Source organism: Betta splendens, chromosome 15, assembly GCF_900634795.4.
Source record: "Betta splendens chromosome 15, fBetSpl5.4, whole genome shotgun sequence".
Lineage (NCBI taxonomy): Eukaryota > Metazoa > Chordata > Actinopteri > Anabantiformes > Osphronemidae > Betta > Betta splendens.
The window spans coordinates 11,503,975-11,523,773 of NC_040895.2; the positions used below are offsets into that span (position 1 = coordinate 11,503,975).

At 47.1% G+C, this 19,799-nt stretch overlaps 3 protein-coding genes and 1 long non-coding RNA gene across 4 annotated transcripts in view; 2 read left to right on the plus strand and 2 right to left on the minus strand.

Annotated features, from left to right (window-relative positions):
- The window catches only part of LOC114870645 (uncharacterized), a 66,339-nt gene extending 65,171 nt beyond the window's left edge, over window positions 1-1,168 (minus strand). Inside the window, exon 1 of the long non-coding RNA XR_005898696.2 lies at window positions 927-1,168. This is a non-coding gene — a long non-coding RNA (uncharacterized LOC114870645). The remainder of the gene's footprint in view (window positions 1-926) is intronic.
- Window positions 1,169-9,904: 8,736 nt separating this feature from the next.
- On the minus strand, window positions 9,905-12,124 carry LOC114842045 (arginine vasopressin-induced protein 1). Its single transcript, XM_029127512.3, has 3 exons — window positions 11,983-12,124; window positions 10,912-11,275; window positions 9,905-10,833 (listed from the first exon to the last, which is right to left on the minus strand). Exons 2-3 carry the CDS (start codon window positions 11,259-11,261, stop codon window positions 10,578-10,580), a joined length of 606 nt encoding a protein of 201 aa, XP_028983345.1. The 5' UTR covers window positions 11,262-11,275; window positions 11,983-12,124; the 3' UTR covers window positions 9,905-10,577.
- Window positions 12,125-12,758: 634 nt separating this feature from the next.
- Window positions 12,759-14,131, plus strand: marveld1 (MARVEL domain containing 1). Its single transcript, XM_029127509.3, has one exon. It carries the CDS (start codon window positions 12,759-12,761, stop codon window positions 13,524-13,526), a length of 768 nt encoding a protein of 255 aa, XP_028983342.1. The 3' UTR covers window positions 13,527-14,131.
- Window positions 14,132-17,367: 3,236 nt separating this feature from the next.
- Window positions 17,368-19,701, plus strand: LOC114842125 (phosphoglycerate mutase 1). Its single transcript, XM_029127643.3, has 4 exons — window positions 17,368-17,645; window positions 17,980-18,254; window positions 18,752-18,932; window positions 19,049-19,701. The coding sequence occupies exons 1-4, from the start codon at window positions 17,507-17,509 to the stop codon at window positions 19,216-19,218; spliced, it is 765 nt and encodes a 254-aa protein (XP_028983476.1). The 5' UTR covers window positions 17,368-17,506; the 3' UTR covers window positions 19,219-19,701.
- Window positions 19,702-19,799: the final 98 nt, after the last annotated feature.

The window sequence follows — 19,799 nt, forward strand, 5'->3', positions numbered from 1 at the left end:
CTCAATTTTTCACCTTTCCACAGCTGCTTAGTGACCCACTTCCAAGAGAAGGAAATTACTTTTTTTTGTGGACACTTTAACGACTTGTTTGAAAGGAGCAAAGGAAATTCAGCAGGGTGGCTTACATATTTTAAACCATTTTAATTGAATTTGTGCCATATTACTTGGCGATATAAAGCCAGGAAAGTGCAAGACGAGTTTAAAGAAAGAACATGGACATGCAGAGCGTACGGTGGATTCAACTTGTAGATTGTGAACCATTTCCTGAGGACACGACTCTATAGGAAATGATTTTCTCCAACAAAATTATTATATTATACGCACACATTTGATGTCAGATGTTTATGGGCCTAAACTAGAAGAGTAGACATGTCTTGAGCATGTAAATTATACAAAAGTAAAAAACCATATGACCTTAAATGAACCTAGAAGGTGATCACAAACAGGCTGTGCTGGTACCACACACACACACACACACACACACACACACACACACTCACACACACACACACACACACACACACGCAGTACAATAAATTAAGAACCAAAGCCTCAAAAATCAATAATCTGACTTATCCTCAGTGATACTTTACTCTCATCAGCTGCAGTTACTAATGAAAAAATCCAGAACGCTGACATGTTTGCTGAGATGTGTAAAAGCTGTCAAAACAAGTTGCAAACTCTTTAACTCGGGCTCATCCTGTGACAGCTGTGGGGTTTTCTGCAGTGATGTCGCTGCAGGGTGGCCCAGGGGAACCAGCCTAATACAGCAACAAACAAAACTAATAACCTTTCATTGGGTCTTCTGGAAATCTGAGTATAAATGTGGAAGCGACTCAATTGTGCAGCAGCGTCAACTTGTGACACGCCTGTTTTAACATCCAGTTACATACAGCTATGTATGTATGAAGCTAGCTAAGTCTTACCTGACACCAGGTGTTATCTTAGCTAGCGTTAGCATAGCCACCAGACACCGCTGTATGTTGTTCTCCGTAAATCTATTGTAGTTTCATCGGCCAGTCATGAAAACACATGTTGCCTAAATAGAGTTTAACATTGTGGCGTGATGTTTGCACACACACCCGAAAGCTAACTTGTTTGACCCTCGCTAGCTTGTTCCATCTACCTGCACTAAGTCGCGCCGCCAATCAGAACAGGCGTTATTATACGAGCGTGTGAAACAGCGCCCCCACGTGGCCAAGACAATAAAGACGTAGAAAAAAGGAAATTATCACTTTTTAATTAAATGTAATCAATTCCATATGCAGAAGTAGTATTTCGCATTATGTTTATATTTGTGTTGTTGCTCTTAATTTTTAGAAAAATGTAAAATAATTGTATACAGTGTATAAACAACAGTTTAGACTTTCAGAAAAGTCAGTGGATATAAAAACTATGTTCTTCAGTTATATTTTTTGTAGCGTACAGTATGCTCCATCTACATCCATTCGTTGGGTGTATTGCTTAGATTAATAATAGATTATTTAGGGTTTTAATTTTTTTATCTGTTTCAGTAGTGTAGAATCCCCACAAAGACAGTTTTATCAACTAGAAATAATCTCAGCTCACTGTGAGGATCAAACTTCAATCTGAGGTCTAAGAATAACACATATAAACATATTTTAGTTTGGATCTAACTGCTGACAGATTTGCAGGCTCCCTGTTTATATCAACGTCCTCCATTCACTATCCGAGGCTACAGACAGAGACAAACTGCGGAAGAGAAAACAGATGAGTGAAAGCGGCAGGAGAGGAGACAAAGAAACAGGGTCTACTGGGGAAACTGACACACACCCAAAGATGAATCATCTTTGCATTGAGAATGAATTGGTCATTTAGCAGCCGTGTGTGTTGAGTGGAGCGGTTGTTTGTGCCTCTGCGTCACTGACACTGTGTGTGTGTGTGTGTGTGTGTGTGTGTGTGTGTGTGTGTGTGTGTGTGTGTGTGTGTGTGTGTGTGTGTGTGTGTGTGTGTGCGTGTGCGTGTGTGTGTGCGTGTGTCATGCCGTTGCTAGAGGAGACAGAGGCATTTGCAATGAGACGAGGCCGTGCAAATTGGTGTGAAGTGAGCAGCCAGTTCAGATCTGCGTAGCAGCACTGTGCATGTCACATTGGATATGAGTTAAAGAGGGAACACCGGGGCCGTCACAGCCCCTCGTTCTCCCGATGATGAGGGAAAGTCCACAAGCGCTCTCTGTCCACTAGGACAACCCAGCGTTAGCAAACTCTGGTGCTGCACACTGAAGGTCACCTACGCAGCAGGAGCGATGCGCAGTGTTGGATCTGACTTCCATTTCCCACTCAGAAGATAAACGTTATATTGAGACAAGCAAATTTAATTTCACACACATTTTTTTGTGATGGATCCAACAGAATAATCAAAACATTCTTGGAGAAAGCACCCACATAACTATATCGAGTGGTTTATGAATAATGATTAATCCAAACATTTTGAGAAATCGTTTTAAGGAACTTTCAGCGACTGGCAGACGTCAAAATAAATCAGTCCAGACAGTTAGTTTAGAAAATGTGGGCTCAGCAGTCAAAACTGCAAAGACGGGGAATTATGATGAAATTACGTGAAAGCGCACAGCTGTCACTCAAACCTCTAACCGTACAAAAGAACCAGTGAGCTAAGAGCGGAACATTCTGCTGTTGTTCACCAATGGAAAGCAATCAGGACCGACCTACTGTAGGAGTGGACACAGAGGAGGAGGAGGAGGAGGAAGAATGTGAGACTGAGATGAAAGCACAACTGTGGTTCACAGAACTAACCATGAGGTCGTTCCGGCAGTAATTAATAACTGCTGCTCAGCTGACTGGTAACTTTTCTACTTTTTTCTTTCAGTCTATTTTCATCACTCAGCTTGTTTTCAGTACACTGCAAAAGTAAAAAGAACAAATACACCGATGCACAAAACGAAATCCTACTCTGACACTGACATCCAGACGTTTACACATTTCGTTGTACAAGATGAGTGTCCTTCAAATTTCAGCTGCTGAGCTTGTTGTTTCCTTATTATTTTATTTCCTGCTGGCTGCAACCTTTCATGGGATTAAAGCGTAAACAACGTCTTGAATATATGAATCCAGCTTCTTGGAAGAGAGCTAATGAGGAAAAAAGTTACATATTCACATTTCCTTGAAGACCTGTGGAGATGTGTGCCCCTCATCCATCATTTGCTGACGTGACAGACACTGGCCAGATTGGGGAGGGCGTGCAATTTCCTGCTCATCCCCAAAAACAGCGAATTAATCTTCATTTCCCTCCCGCTAGTCTGTGGCACGCTCCCATCCCTCTCTGCAGCGTCACCTCTCTCCGTCTCTGAGAGAAAAAAAAAAACGTCGCCGGCGCCACGAGTGTGGAGGAGGTGAAGCCACTTGTGTGGCAGATTTGCAATCGTGGATTCAGTTCAAGAACAAGAGGCCCTAACACAGAATAGGAGCGAACCCAAAAGCATGGAGGAAGCTATTAATCCCTGTCTTAGCACCTCCCATCTGGTTCAGTCCAACATGTGTCTCACAGGGGCGCCGGGCCTCCCACCACATTAACACAGAGGTCGGAGCGAGCGGACACAAAGCCAGGAAACTTTTCCTGAGCCGCGCTTCAACGTTCCGAACTTTTCACCACCACCTGAGATAATAAAATATGTGATTTACAGCAAACCAGTGGCTTCTCCCCTGCATCCATCTCTGCCCTCTTGGCCTGTCATTGCTATCTCCAGTGTGGAACGAGGCTGAATAATTGAACAGTGAACAGAAGATTCATGAAAAGCCTGGCTGCCAGAGCGCTCCAGGGGCCCCATGCTCGACACAAATCTGCAGAAACTGTGAAAGAAAGCAACAAACTCATCCATATTTACTGTCTCATCACATCACTCCACACTGAGGCGGGGAAAGGCCTGTGCACTTCAATCCCTGGGTGAAATTGCAATTGACCCAAATAAAAAATAAGGTTGTGGTTTGTTTTGGAGCCCTGATGTGGCATTTTTAATGCTCATTTGGCGCTAACAGCGGAGCGCTGGCTTTAAAATCTGAGAAATAGAACACAGAGTAGGTGGATGTGAACAGAAAGAGGTGAAGCTAAGAACAATATAAACTTATAAAAGGAAATGAGTGTCCATTTATTATACAGTTCAATATCAGAAATGTTCCTCAAGCTTCTCATTAGAGCCGCTATTTAAATAATAAATGCTCAGCAGAAAAGTCTTTAACTAGGAAAATAAAAGGAAGAAGCTTTTATAAACTCCCTCTTTGTGCCAACGTGAGAATGAAAAGACGGAAGACACTTTTCAGACATTAGAAAGAGCTCTTTTCCTCCGTTCCACCTGGAGGGGCTGTCGGTTTGACCTTGACCGGCGGCGGCTACAGAGAAAGAAAAGACAAAGTAAAGTTTCTGTGTTGGTTACAAACACAGCACAAATGTACTGGCTACTGATTTATGCCGAGTTGTTTTGACAGGAACAGCAACAGAATTTTATTGGCTGCATGTAAACGCGTTTATACAGTAGTAAATTATGAACATGGTGAAACCAAAGACGTACTTAACTGGGGAAAGAAAATCAGTGTCAGCATCAGTCTACTTGTTCCACTCATGAGCGAGAGACTGACTGGCAGTGGACAGATAAACATCTCACAAACAGCCCATTTGCTGATCCGTCCGTCGACCCTGTCTCTCACCTCCTGGAAAGGTGTGACTTATTGTAAGTGCTCGGCTGGTTTTATGCGAATGCGAATTTTTGGCACTAAACGCAGCTGCAGCTACACTACTTGCAGGGAGAGAGTGCACTGAAAAGTTTACAGAGTGCAAATGAGTGGTAACTGCAGTTGGACCGAAGCCACTTTGCTGTTTTACAAAGTTTTGAATAGTTAATGCACCAAATTACTGATTCCAGCAGCTGAGAGTTCTTCACCCAAGAGTCTACTCACACGGCAAGGAAATTACTGTCACTTTCTCTGTGTTAGGAAAAGTAGGATGGATGGATGGATGGATGGATGGATGGATGGATGGATGGATGGATGGATGGATGGATGGATGGATGGATGGATGGATGGATGGATGGATGGATGGAGAGTCGCTGACTCATGCGTGTTCTCTTCCTGTTATATTTCTTTTGAAGCGGCACAAAGTCCTCTCACGTAATCTGATTCTCTTCTTTGTGAAGCGATGCTGGAAAATCAACAATTATAAAGTCCCAAGTAAACTCGCTATTAACTAATCAATGCAACATGTAATTTCACTAATTGTGTTCTGCTCATCAGACGCCTACTTGCTACTCTGTGAAAGAGGCCATCAGGCGTGCGCCATTGTGTTGCGTCAGGCACATTCAGTAACCGCCGCCAAAGGGCTCCTTTGTAGGTTTGACAGGCTGAATTCAACGCGATTGGATTTTTGAACGTCCCTGAAATGAAAGGAATCTGATCACTCTGGAGAAGCAGAAGAACCACATGCTGTTCAGCGGATGGTGAGAGCTCAGTGATTGTTTGAGTTGGCCTGAACACAATAAAAAGCCACTTTGACAATGGATGCTGCAAACCTAAAGTTTGCTAATACGAGGGGGAGGGTCACAGTACCACCGAGGGGACGGTGGCTGAACTGGGACAAACCTCTGCCCTTGAAAAGCCTAAACCCCATAAAAGCAGCTGCGTTCACTCGTGGTCCTCGTCTGTCAGTCACTCGTTACACTCTCCTCATTACACATCACAACGCTCACCACCAATTAAAGCCCTGCGTGACATGTGACATTGTGCCAGCCAAGGCCCTTTACTGCTGTTTAAAAGCCATTTGTGGCACAAACCACCCCCTTGTCTTCCACACTGTGACTCAAATAAGTTCCCTCTCAAAGTGACAACGCCTGCGGGCAGCTGTGTTCAGACATATTTGCGTTTGTGGCATTTGAATTAGCCCCTTTGAAGAGAATAATGCGAATGCAAAGTGATGGGGAGGGAGCCGCCGTGTGTGTCCTTATGTACAATCGGGAGGGGTTGGAGGGCTTCAGGGGTCTTTTTTCATTAAGAATCTCATTCATTTTGCTCCTTTGTTGCGTCGTCCCTGCGAGCGACCGTCCGACTTCAAAGGTGTCGGCGGAAACAGTCTGAACGGGCTTTTATTCTTTGGGCCTCGGTCCTGAAAAACGCTGGCTCAGCACATAACACACACACATATACGCGCGAGAATCTCTCACCCTCATTGTAAAATATGGAACTAGTACAAGCGGCGCTCTCATTACCAGGCAACTGTACGACGTGCACACGCAGCGCGGACGCGTTCACAAACAGGTTCATCCAGTTCATGCGCTCACAAACAGGTTCATCCAGTTCATCCAGTCTGCGATGACCTTCGCTTGGCTCTGATGCGATTGCTGCATTTATTCACCCCCCCCCAACGACTCGTATTCTGATCAGGGATCAGTGGAGCTGCTGTTTGTCTGTGATGTTCCAGATTGTCGGACCGGAGCCCCGTGAAGCGTGAACGACCTACTAATCTTAGAATCGCTAAGATTATAGGAAAAGTAGAAACTCTCAGACGAGCCTCGGTTTTGTTTTCTACTGACTACAGCCACCGTGTTAATCAGATTCACATCTAAGAGCTGCTGCGCTAGAGAGCGACTGTGGGGTGAGGGTGATTTCACAATTCTTTGTTCTTATTTTTATTCCTTTCAATATTTAATGTTTGTTACTCTCTAACATCCTTCACTGGCTTTGATCTGGGAGGAGCAGCTTTCATAATCTCGTGCACTGGGTCCAGGATGGCGTCATGATGGTGCACGGACTGGGACTTTAAATGATTCAGGTTTCCTGCTTTTATGTACTTTGCTTTTTTTTTTGGTCCATGAAAATATATTTCAGACAAAGGAGCTCAAAACAAAGCAATAAAAACAAGACACCTCACTAAATCACGCGCACCTGCCAGTAAGCACTTTGCGTTTCAGCCATTCAGCATCACTTTTCCTTCTGAGGATCTAAATCACCGGAGCCACTGAGCCTCTGCAGGATTGTTTTCCTGCTCAAAACAGTTCAGGATTTTGCAAAAAAAAAAAAACTTGAGGCCACGCATGTGCAGCAATACAGATTCTCTGGGAGCCATCTGCAGTGACTGAGCACACAGATTACTGAAAAGCACTGTCTACCCAACAAAAGTAAAAATAGCTGCTATCTGTAGCGCGAGTTCACATAAAGGACAGAGACCAAAGTGGTGACACACTCATCTGACACATGATGTTACCTATTAAGGAACAAGGACATGCTTTTAATATGACGCGATGGGAGTTCAGCGCTGTGTTTCTCCACAGTCCAGAACCACCCTGAAGGCAGCACCGCATGGAGGTGAAACCCAGTTTGCCCTCGTGCATATGAGGCCTTAGACTCCGGTTTTAACTAAGATCCACAGACGCAGGTTCAGGCCTCGGTTTGTGACCTGAGCCTCCGTCTTGCTTTCACACCCGTAAAGCGGTTTTCCTTCAAAAGGTTCTGCGAAGACTTTTAAAGTGAGTAAAGTGGAAAGGTGCCTCAGCAGGACACTCCCGGTGAGTCACATCTGATGTTCGGCGTCGTTCAAACAGGGGAAATGCAAGGCAGCGCTGAGTGAGATCTGAGAACGGCAGCAACGGCGCGGGGCGACGCAGAGGAAGGAATAACAATGAGCGTCACGCGTGCGCTCGCGCGCGCGGAGCCGCTCGGTGTGCAACCGTGTGCATGGTGGGGATTATTATCAGAGAGCGAGGAGCCCGTGCGGTAGCGACCATTTCACTAATTGCCATCCCGTGCTCTAATTACAATGCGGCGGGGAAACGTTCAACTCTTAGATCGCTGCTCGAGTAAAGTCCCCGTGCAGGTTCCGTTGTCAATCACACGCACGCGCGCGCACGCACGCACGCACGCAGGCTCAAAGGACGGAGCTTGTTTCTTCTTCTGCCGATCATCCTTCTTCTGGAAATCCAATCTGCTCGCCGCGCTCTCCGCACAGCCGCTCCCGCTCCGTCCTCCGCTCCGCGTCAGCGTCGCCGCCATTCACTCGTGTCTGGAGAACGACACGTCGCAGAAAGTTGGCGGATTCGGGCGCAAGGTGAGAGGGCAAATCGAATATATGATCTCCCACAAAGGAGGATTTAGTCAAAATGCAAAGTAGACGCGCTGCTGCAGCCGCCAATTAAAAGCCTGGATGCCTCCTGCGCATTGTGTACATTCTACCCTGAAGAAACTGTGCTGAGCTAGAGGCATTTCTAACAATGCTGCTTTACTGTTTACGGCTCTGGTGCAAAAGGACTATTCCTACTGTAAAGGACTGGACTGTGCACACATACAGTGCTGGCCATTCAGCCTACAGAGAGGCATTACACTGTGTTGGCTGATAATTCCTGAACGGGGCATAACAACTTTAGAAGAATATAAAAATGTGATTTACATTCACACAACTCACAAAACTGCTAAGATGTGCACACTGATTAAAAACAAAGTAATATAAAGAGATGTTCTGTTGTTATGCTGCTGTTACAAACCAATAATAGCCACAAGTATCAAAGTCAGCATGATGCAACGCTTCCTTCTGCGGCTTAGCTTTAATTTAACCTAGTTTTAGATGCCAGGTTATTTAAAATTCAGACGTCTCAGTGCAAGGCTTCCATTTCATTCTACATCTGGTCAATGACGTGCTCATTGCAGATCAACATCATCTCATTCTAATGACGCAATCTGTTCGGTGCTCTTCACGTGTGCTGCACATCTGTCAGATTTGACAGCAGCTGTTTTACGTCACACAGGTTGTAAAATCAGCGTCGGTGGAAATACGGTAACTCGGACTTGATTGATCACGTCATTCGGTAGCTATAGTTGCCAAATAAATGTAGATGACACAAAATAAAAGATCCAGTATAGTACGTGTGTTGGGTTTTTTTGAAGAGTGAAGAGAAATCGCACTGTCGTATAACTTTCACCGCCGACCTTAACCGTGAAAAACCAACGGAGCCACAAAGCAAACCGCTAAGTCTGTGTGAGGCCACGTTATTGCTGGACCATAAATCCACATCTCATCTACCGTCATAAGATTTATGAAGAAAATGAAAAGTCGAGATAACCTGTATGGCCACAGAAATGAGGATTTCGCCGCAGCGAGCTTACTGTAACACAACGAGGTGGGAAGCTCAGCAAATCGAGGATTACCACAGAGTCTGTCTCAGCGCTGCCGCTTCAGCACATTGAAGCTGCAGACGCCTCGTTCACCGTTGCGCCAGTGATGGACTAGAGCACGCGGCCGCTGATTACATCCTGGACGCGCGGAGGAGACTTTTTACAACTTGACGTCGCTGTAGATCATCAGGGGGAAGCTGATGGGGACAGGGCATCTGGCGGAAACACCCGGCCCCACGTGTCATCGGGGAGGTACAGTCACTCCAGTGTGGTCTGATCAGCTGAGCGTCTGAGCGTCACGACCCAAAGGTTATAGAATATAGATAGGATGCGGCAGCTCCCACGTCCAGGCAGAGCAACAAATGACTCTCAGATCGCCTGTTTGTGATTTAAACGACGCTGCCCTTTAAATCACATTAACACTGGTAGATTTATTTCTGTGGGAAAGTCTGTCCAGTGCATGAACACAGATTCCGTCCTCGATCACAGCAAGCGTTTCTTCCTTGAACTCAAAAGCTCTTGCGTCACCTGCTGGCTGCACGCTGACTTACATGACGGACTAATAACCAGACGCGACCACTAGAGGGCGACCTTCAGTCTAATTGGCTCTTTTTAACATTTTTACAAAGGCTTTTATAGTGTATAAGTATAGTATAAGTGTAAACAATTATTATCGCTTCTTTGATATGGGGCAATAGAAAATATATATGTAAATACATATCCCACTGCTATTCACATGAATTAAACATTTTCCTGTAATGAAAAACAAAGACAAGAGATGCAGAGACATTTTCTTTATTGACATAAGTCCAAAAGCATGACACAACAGTAACAAAGTCTTTCATATCAGTGACTTCTTACAGCTCATTTTATCTCTGGTCTGTGGAGGCCACGATTGACCAGAGAAGCAAGTCAGCGGCTCTTAATCTGCAATGACGTGTGTTCCTACATCTCATGACAGCTACGCTCCCAAGCGTTCAGTGTTAACCCCCCCCCATACACACACAGAGAGGACAGGGCTTGAAGAAGTTGTAGTGCATCGATGAATTGCTTTATTGCACATAGAAAAACAAGATTTCATGTAAAGTTAAAGTAGTACATGGTACTGGTGTACCTACACATTTGTGTATGATACAGAGCTTACTTAAACCTACAGCCACATCCTATACTATAAAGTACATAACCCATCCTAAAACACTGTTATCTTCTAAATAATATTCTTGTAGTTGCTGTCCTACTCATTTAAAACAAACAAAAAGACACCCAAATGATTCATCCTTAATAAATCTTATGCAGCGTTAGAGTGAGTAAGGCAGGTTTTCAGAGCAAACCTTCTTCTACAGTGTTTAGCTGGAGGTGTGTATCCTGACACCCGTGCTCTGCCATCATCCATGGCATTCCAGCTGTTCTCAGTGTTGCTGTGAGTCGGGCAGGTCCACGCCGACGTCGTGCTCAGCGGAGGATTCGGTGCAGGTATCTCTCTGGGTTCTTCTCGCCTCCCCTCCTCAGTCCAGACCCAAGTCGAGCCGCTCTCTCAGCGGCGCCGGCGGCGCTCGGGCCGTCGCTCCGGCCCGCGGCGCCGCCGCCTTTCCCCGTCGCCGACACGGAGGCGTGCTGGTGTGGCTCCAGGCTGCCCTGTGCTGCTGCCTCCGTTTCGCTCTGCTCCCCCGCATCCTTCCCCTGGCGGCTCGGGGAACTCTCCCTGATTCTGGATTCAAAATACGGACGTGGTGAGTGAATACGGAGCTGGACGCAGACAGTGAGGTCTGACTTAGAGTAGTTCTACCTGAGGTGATTGAAGGCTCGCAGCCAGTGTGAGCCCAACGCCTCTCTCCCGCCAGACCTCAGCCCCCTGTGGTGGCTCCGGGCCCTCAGCCCAATTAGCGCCTGGGCCAGTTCCGCCTCGTCCCTGTGGCCCCAGACCAGCTGGGCCCTCTGCTCCGCGTCCTGGTCTCCCGCCGCCCTGAACAGTCTCTGGAGCTGCCACAGGTGGACGCTGCTGAAGATGTTGGCCGAGCCAGCCTTCCTGCTGCGCCGCTCAGCCAGGCGCCACAGCGAGGGGGGGCCGGCCACCGCGGAGGAGGGGGGCGCGCCGGGGCCGGTGTCCATCCGGAGGAACGCGGAGGAGGGCAGCATGCACCGCTTGGACCCTGGAGAAGGAAGCGAGCGAGACCGCAATATGATGCATCTAGAAAAATAAAGCATGCTCCATTTTTCAACAACAGAGTCAGTCAACAAAGCACGAAAAACGCGTCACGACACCTGCAGACGGGTGACGTCAGCTGGGAGACCTCTGCGCTGATTCTTTAATCCCGCTTTGGGACGTGAGGCACAGGCTGCGAGTTCAAAGCCGGTAACCTGCAGCGGGTGACGTCACCTCTTTGCTCGAAAGTGGGACACAGCGGGTAACTGGGCGGTCAGCAGCCCTCACGCTCAAACAACCACAGTTTGCTCTCTGGGATGGTTGAGACCATGTGTTTAACCTGAATAGTTCTAGGTCAAGAGTAGTTCTCTTTTTTTTTTAATTGACTGAACCGTCATTATTTTTCCGTCTTATGCGCTCATTATTATGAAAAGCATCTTCAAACTGGAGAATTAGCACCGGACGGAGAATGTGATAAAGTAACGTCACCGTTTCTCACCCCGACTGCTAATGACACAGTGACAGCTCACGGCTGCAGACTGTGAAACTAAGTGAGAGGAAGCTCCAACCGATCTTTGCACTAACGCATCAACGCAATGCACCGTTCAAACTACTTACTGCGTCTCTCACGCCAGACTGCGTTACACTGGTCAGCGTTAGTGCTCTAAAGGTAGTAAACAGAATCCCGTGAGAGTCATGTGAAGAACTGCTTACCCGGAAATGAAGTGAGTGTCCAGAGCGCTTCAGTCCTGGCGCATGTTCCTCAGCAGCTGCCCTTTGAATCCCATTCACTTCAAACAGCCGCTGCGGCCGAAGAGCAGCAGGTCACGGCGATGTCCGGCTTCATCCGCGATCACTCTGGCCCCTTGAGCCGGCTGTCGATCACAAATTAATGCCGTTGAGCGACCAATGAGGAGGCGGCTGCGCAGTGTTACATTTGTCTCGGCCAATCATAAACATAGGGAGGTGAAAACTCGATAAGCCCCGCCCCTTGGCCACGTAGGGCGTGAGCGCTGAAATCCATTGACGTCAATGAGCCGAGCTGACACAGAAACGCGTCTGTCGCTGCGAGCGTGTGTGCGCGTGTGTGTGTGATCGAGTGAACAGCACACAGCATGACACCATGCGAGCGCAAACAGGATGACGTATGAGCACACATGACCACATAAACAGACGGCTGTTATTGTGTTGTGCAAAAGTACGTTTGCCTAAAAAATAGAAAGTGTGGCTGGATTTGGCTTTTTATGCAACTTTCTCATAACTTTTTTTTTGTTTTTTGTTAAATTATTTTCTTTTTTCTCCTAGTTCTATTTATCAATTCTTTTTGAAAACACAGATGGAGGAAGGTCACAGGAAGCCTCCACCTCAGAGGAAACGACACCGCTGGGAAATAGAGTGGACTTGGTTGGAAGCAGGAGTCCGGCAGAGGAGGGGCCGGCTTTGAATTACGGGCCGCCCCCTCTGCATCACCAGCCCCCCTCCCAGTACAGATGCTGGATTCAACGGAGGAAACGGAAAAGACGAAACATCGAAGACGTTTTCATTTCAAAACCCGGGGGCTGTGGAAAGAACGGGAAGTTTGCTTTTCCACCACTTCATCCACTTTTCGCTGCTTTGCGGGACCAGAAGACCACCGGCCTGCGACCTGTCGAGTTTCCACTCTGTACCCCGCCGTTCACCCAGCTGTTTGCAGCTGGCAAGGAGCACCCGCCCTGTTCGGGAGAGAGGGACGCGCAGCGAGCGGAGGGGGAGAGAGAGCGATGCCACCCCAAGCGTCCGCGCCGCAGGTGGGGAGGGACATCCTCAAGTTCCTCCGGAGCGTCCTGGGAGTCCTCCGGGTGCTGCAGATCGCGTTCGGCGCCGGGCTGTGGGTCACCATCGCCGCCAACAAATACGAGGGCTCCATCCACTTCGTCCTGTTCGTCGCGGTCCTCTTCTGGCTCCTCACGCTCGCCCTCTTCTTCCTCACCCTGCTGGACAAGCAGGACCTCGTCCCGCTGCTGGGGGGCGAGCGCTGGCTGTCCACCAACCTGGCGCACGACGTGGCCGCCGCCGCGCTCTACCTGCCGGCGATCGGCGTGATGATCTACAAGACGGACGGCTACTCGTACTGCAACCTGGCGCAGTACAAGCAGTTCTGCCTGTACAAGGTCTACCTGACGGCCGCCGTGTTCGCCTGCCTGTGCGGCCTGGCCTACGTGCTGTCCATCATCTATGGAGGCTGCAGGAAGTGCCGGGGCGAGCGGAGCGTCATCTAGTCGGCGGAGAGTGTGGATGTGCAGCAAATGAGGAATAGTTGGCTCCACTGTAACAGCGACTCGATCAGGTCTCCCCGCGCGAGACGCTCTTCCCTGGCGGTGAAGCTGAGTCACTCTTGTTGTTGCCCTCGGTGTATTTAAAGGTTTCTGACTTGAAAACATCCCAGCAGCTCCCGGGATGTCTGCCAGGAAGAAGGCGGAATGTTCTGATTAACTCATTTCCAATCATTTATTCTAGTGTTGCCTCAAAGTAAATAATATTTCTCTAGAGCCTTATTATAGTGGGTATCCAGTAAGTTTACAGTCAAATGGGCTTAACATGTGCAGATTTGTGTTACTGTCCAATGACGTTTTTTTTACAGTATGTTTTTTATAGTAGAAATATATTTTTATGATCACGTGGTTTTTGTATAACAGCAAGCTATACTGGAGTGTGATGCACTAAACACTCACGTGTCTGTTTGCTGCCTTCCGTCAGAATGCTGTGTACACCTCCGCAGCGTAGACGTGACTGGTACCGCAGCGTGCGTGAGCCGAGCAGACTCCCAACGTGTAAACCAAAAATGAGCAATAAAAAGCAGCGAGTGCCACTCCTTTGCTTCTGATTGTGTGTTGTCACAGTGTTTTGATGCACTTTCCCAGTTGAAAGAGAGACGAGAAGAAGGAAGATCAGAGCCTGGACCAATCAGCAGGGCTCCTTTAAGTGCACGCCACTTTGACCCCATGAACGATGCACAGACGATGAGTCAGTCGGTCACACATGCACACGCACACGTTGTTGACGAGGCAGAGAATGTGCACGCGTGTAACAGTCTGGGAAGAGGCTTGTTCTTACCGGAACAGTCTGCTGGGGTTCAGGAGGTGGACTCGCATGCAGCCAATCACATCGAAGGTAAGGAGAGGGAGATGATTCAGTGTCTGAGCTGCTCGAGGCCCCGGGAACGTGCTGCAGGCAAGAAGAGGCTCCGACGGCTTCAAGCCATCGTCACAGCAGCAAGGCCTCGCCGTCAGAATCTGCAGGTGGGAAACGTACAAAAGGCCGGATCCGGCTCAGAACCGCACACGCTGTTCCTCCTTTTCTCGCGCTTCCAGCTGAAGGTGACGAGTCTAAATGTGGTAGCAGCAACAGGTGTAGAAAGAGGCTGAGCTTTTTAATTCTTAGTCCCCATTTTAAAGGCAAAATCGGCGTTTAAGCACAGTGTTTCATTCAGTTTGTGCGTTCAAAGCACAGTGTTGCGACATTAACGACCAGACCTAAAGGGTTAACGCAGACCAGCTGCAGCCCCAGGATGTGAATCAGGCACTTCCAAAGCAGGGACGGAGCCTCTCCCGCTCCAATCCATCCTCTCCCCCTCAGACGCGTCGTCAGGCGCGTTCCACGGGTCGGCGCCTGTGGAAACACTCCGTACACAGCTGACCCAACGGGGACGGCACACAACAGGGCCGCGTTCCGTATAAACACGAGTCAAACTGAATCCCACGTCTCTTTGATATCGAGTGCAACCACGATGAATCGGTTCTGGATGAGGATGAGGTCATCTGTGCCCAGACGTGAGCCCCTCCCAGAAGGCTGCCATCACCGTAGGCCTGAGGTTGTAGCCAGTCTAGTCTGGAGCCAGGCACTGCTCCGTGCCAACGGCACAGCCATATTTACTTTAGCTATTCAAGCAAAAAGACATTTCCTGTATGAGCTCTCCCACCCTTTGCTAGAGGCCGGGCCTGGAGCAGTGTTGCTCACGGTCCCGTCCGTGAGACCAGCATCATCCACGGAGATGTTGGGTTCCTGAGGAGTACAGAGAGTTCCCTGCCAGAACACTGAACAGTGAGTCATGGAGCCCAAATGCACAACAGTGGCGTGATTCATGGCTTTGATTAAATCACTGGCAGGATCAGTGCAGAGATATGGCAGGAATGTCTTTAATTTCTCTTTGAAATAAATGTGAAGGTTCGGTGAAAACGACAACACAGCACAACATGATACCAATAAATGATACAAATCAGAACCTGGTGCTACAAAGGATTTATTCCACTTTGCTTGGTTATAACTTGCCTATGATTGTTTTTTTTCTTATATTAGAGCACTTCCACTGAGAGTTGCCCACAGTTTGAGGGGAAAAGTACTGAATCCTGTCTGGCTGCGGGTGTCCGGCCTCGGGGAGGCTGCGTGCAGGCACGTGAAACGTGAAAACACAGACGCATGCACACAGCAGCACCCTGTTAACCACAGCTTCATCAGATCCTGCTGAGATGCACATTCCACGGCAGAGCGGAGGGAGCGAGGGGCTGGGAGCGCAGATGGAGACGGGCTGAACAAGTGAAAAAGGGAACATGTGCAAAAAAGGGGCTTGGAAAGATCAAGGAGGACTCAAGAGTCTGACATTTCCTATTTCCTGTCTGTGTAAAGGCATGAATTGGCACAGTGTCCCCGACGTGCGCGCCTTGGAGCGCGTCGGTGACATTTTCCCAACATGGTGACTACAATTACTGTTTCCGCGTGTGTTACAGGAGCTTTTGCCCAGATTATGCTGAATGGAAACAGTGTTTGTGTGTTGCACTGGGGGAAATGGCAGCTGGTGGTGGGAAATGATGATAGCTATTTATAGAGCTTTGAAAATACCACAGCCTCTAAGTGAAAAAGCTGGAAATTGGTCTGGGAGTCTGGGAAAGTCAAAGAGAAGAGGAGAGAGAAGGTTTTATGGTCACTGGGAGGGTGAATTAACTTATTTCCCGTCTGACATTTTATAATTTAACTTACGCTAGCGTGTTACCTGCGTAAGCAATGATTTAATGTATCCACTAAGAGGTGCAATTGAACTTAAAAAAAAAAAATCAACCGTTTCCGTGGGTTTCTCTTAAGCTAAATGTACGCACAACCTATTAATTTTGTTTATGCTTTATGGGAAGAATGTTACAGGTTCCACTGCAATGGTCAAACATAACAAATAACAAAGTGCAGTGGAAATTTTTAATCATAACCTTTCAGTCCAGAAAGGTAAAACTCTAATATTTACATTAACCGTTGCAAAATGATAGTGTTGTAAGAGTGTGTGTGGCGATTCATTTACTACACAGTGAGAGCATCAAACAGCAGCGATGCTGTGGTGTAATAAAACTGCTGCTGTGCAATGGCCTCAGCAACATTAGGTAACGTGTCAATAGAATTAAGATAATGAATCTCTGACAAACACTTTAACGATTCAGCCCCAGAACGTCTGGAGTTCACATCACGGCCAGCTGAGACATTCTTGTAATTCACTGCAGTATTATTACACAACATAAACGCACGGGCCTTGATTACAGAAGACATTTAACACGCTTTACTGCATCTTATCTCATTTAACATTCCTCCTGTTTCATCAGCTCATTAACTGTTCATTGCTGTACAAAACACATTCATTTGTCATCTAATGTAAATGTGTCAGCATCTGCCAGTCCTGTAACAGTCTCCTTATGCCCTGTTGCCATGGTGAACATTGTAGTTAAAACTCCACACACTTGTGCAGTGACATCAGTGTTAGTTAATGAAATCTGTTTGGTTGGTTAGTTTGTTCTGCTGAGAAAAAAAATCATGGATCATACAATCAAATCAGTGCATTGCCTCGGTTTACTCAGATCATCACCACAGCTGGATGAAGACAAATCAAAGATAAATGCATTAAATAAATGCATTATTTTAAAAACTGAAAAGCATCAAGTAACATGCTTTATTGTTATATGGCAGCTAGAGGACAATGAATGATGTGCAGGTCGCTGCATGAAGGTCAGAAGCTGTGTCCGTCACTGACGCCCACCGCCGTCATTGGTTGAGAGCGGAGTCTCATTGGCTGAAAAGCCGGAAGTGGGCGAGGAACCAATCCGTGGGATAAAAGTCCGGACTGATGTGACAGCGGCTTCTGGACCCGACTCTCGGTGGTGGCGATTTAAAATTTCCAATTAAAGATTGCTCAGTTAACGTGTCTACATTTAAGCGACCAACAGACATGGCTGCTTACAAGTTAGTGCTGATCCGCCACGGAGAGAGCAACTGGAACCAGGAGAATCGGTTCTGCGGCTGGTTCGACGCGGATCTGAGTGAAACCGGGGAGAACGAGGCTAAGAGGGGCGGACAGGCCTTGAAAGGTGAGGAGAGGAAACACGTCCTCTGTCTCGTCCCACTGTCGCGTTTTCTTGCATACTGTGCGATTACATAACAGGCGGCGCAAACGTGCAGAGGTGATGCCTGTGTGTGGCCGCTGCTCTGCACAGAGAGAGAGAGAGAACGAGAGAGAGTGTGTAAAAGCAAAACACCCGCCAACAGTCTGCAAAACTGGACGTACAGAATCCACATTCAGCATTTTGGTTGTTGATTACTGTTGTTGAAACCAAAGGTGTTTGTGCTTTATAATATGCTGTAAGATTGTAATGACGTGGTGTTTTGGCCAGTGGCTTCTAATCTGGTGTCTCTAACTCACAGATGCCAGCTTTGAGTTTGACATCTGCTACACGTCTGTGCTGAAGCGAGCCATCAGGACGTTGTGGCTGGTCCTGGACGGTATTGACCAGATGTGGGTGCCGGTGCACAGGACGTGGCGACTCAATGAACGCCACTACGGAGGCCTGACGGGGCTCAACAAGGCAGAGACGGCCGCCAAGCACGGGGAGGCTCAGGTGAAAATCTGGAGGCGCTCCTTTGACATCCCCCCTCCCCCCATGGACCCAGACCACGACTACTACTCCGTCATCAGCAAGGTAAGATATGATATCTATAGCACACACACACGCAACCAAAGGGATTAGCTAAATGTGTGGAAACTAAGTCTTTTGTACATATTGACTGACAGGACCAGACCAAGCATGACGTCAACAGATGTCTGCAGTGAAAATTAATTTTTCATATTTCTGCAGCACAGTCACCTTAACCAGCACAAGTCAAATTAAACAAAATTAACAGCCACACTACAGATATTTGTCAGCAGTATTCTCACCGAACAGCCAAAGAATAGTTAATATATGACTGACAAAAAAAAAAAGTTCAAAGTTCAGAAGTTCAGTCAAGCTGCAGACAGATGGCTCATGCCTGCCTCTGTTCACGCAATCAATATTTCAATTACTATAGCATAACTGCTAGTTTGCAATTATGGCTTCTGCTACCAAACAAGATGATCATTTTATTAGACCAGAATTATCCCCTTTTGTTCTTCACACCTGTTATGTACTGTACTACACACTGATTGTCTTTCTCCCAGGATCGTCGCTATGCAGATCTAACTGAGGACCAGCTCCCTTCCTGTGAGAGCCTCAAGGACACTATTGCTCGTGCGCTGCCCTTCTGGAATGAAGAGATCGCCCCTCAGATCAAACAGGGGAAGAGGGTGCTCATCGCTGCTCATGGAAACAGTCTCAGAGGGATTGTTAAACATCTGGAGGGTGGGTAGACCATTAGACAGTTCAATATAAAGCATCATGTTCCACGTGTCAAGCATAAAGACGCACTTTGGTCAAAAGACTGTTTCTTTGACTCTTCTTGTGTTACCCCCCTGCAGGCATGTCAGATGAGGCCATCATGGAGCTGAACCTGCCAACTGGCATTCCCATCCTCTATGAGCTGGACAAGAATCTGAAGCCTGTGAAGCCAATGCAGTTCCTGGGAGACGAGGAGACTGTGCGCAAAGCCATGGAGGCCGTGGCTGCTCAGGGAAAGGCTAAGAAGTGAAGCTAGATATCTGCTAACAACTGGCCTGAGATTAGTTTTTTTTCCTGAACAGTAGTTTATTCATAGATGGTAATATATGATGAGTATATAGTAAATTGTTTAAAGACTGTTTTCCTTGCACAGTGCAGGAATATTATGTAGATGGTGCAAAACACAGATTACCTGCCCAGGACATCATCTTTCTTTTTCAGATGTCCATGTCTATGAGTGGTCATTGTTGTTGCTGTCTGTATAGTCTGTCAGTTTGTATTTTGTCTTGTCTTGACACTGTATAAGTTAGATATCCATTACTTGGTTAATGATGACCCAATTTCACTATACGACCACAAGGTGTAATTACCTGAAGAGGTACCTGACTGTCGGTAAAAAATGCATAAACATTACATTTTACAACTATTAGTTCTTTGAAAGGTATAATTCCCTTTGTGTTGGGTAGGTGGTGTCTGAAAGCTCTGACGAAATAAATATATAATTATGTGAAAATCTAAGGCTTGTGTGTCAATTTGTTTTGAAAGGAAATTTAAAAAACAAATTTTAAACATCTGGAGTAGATGGAAGAAAAAGGACATACCCGCATAGTA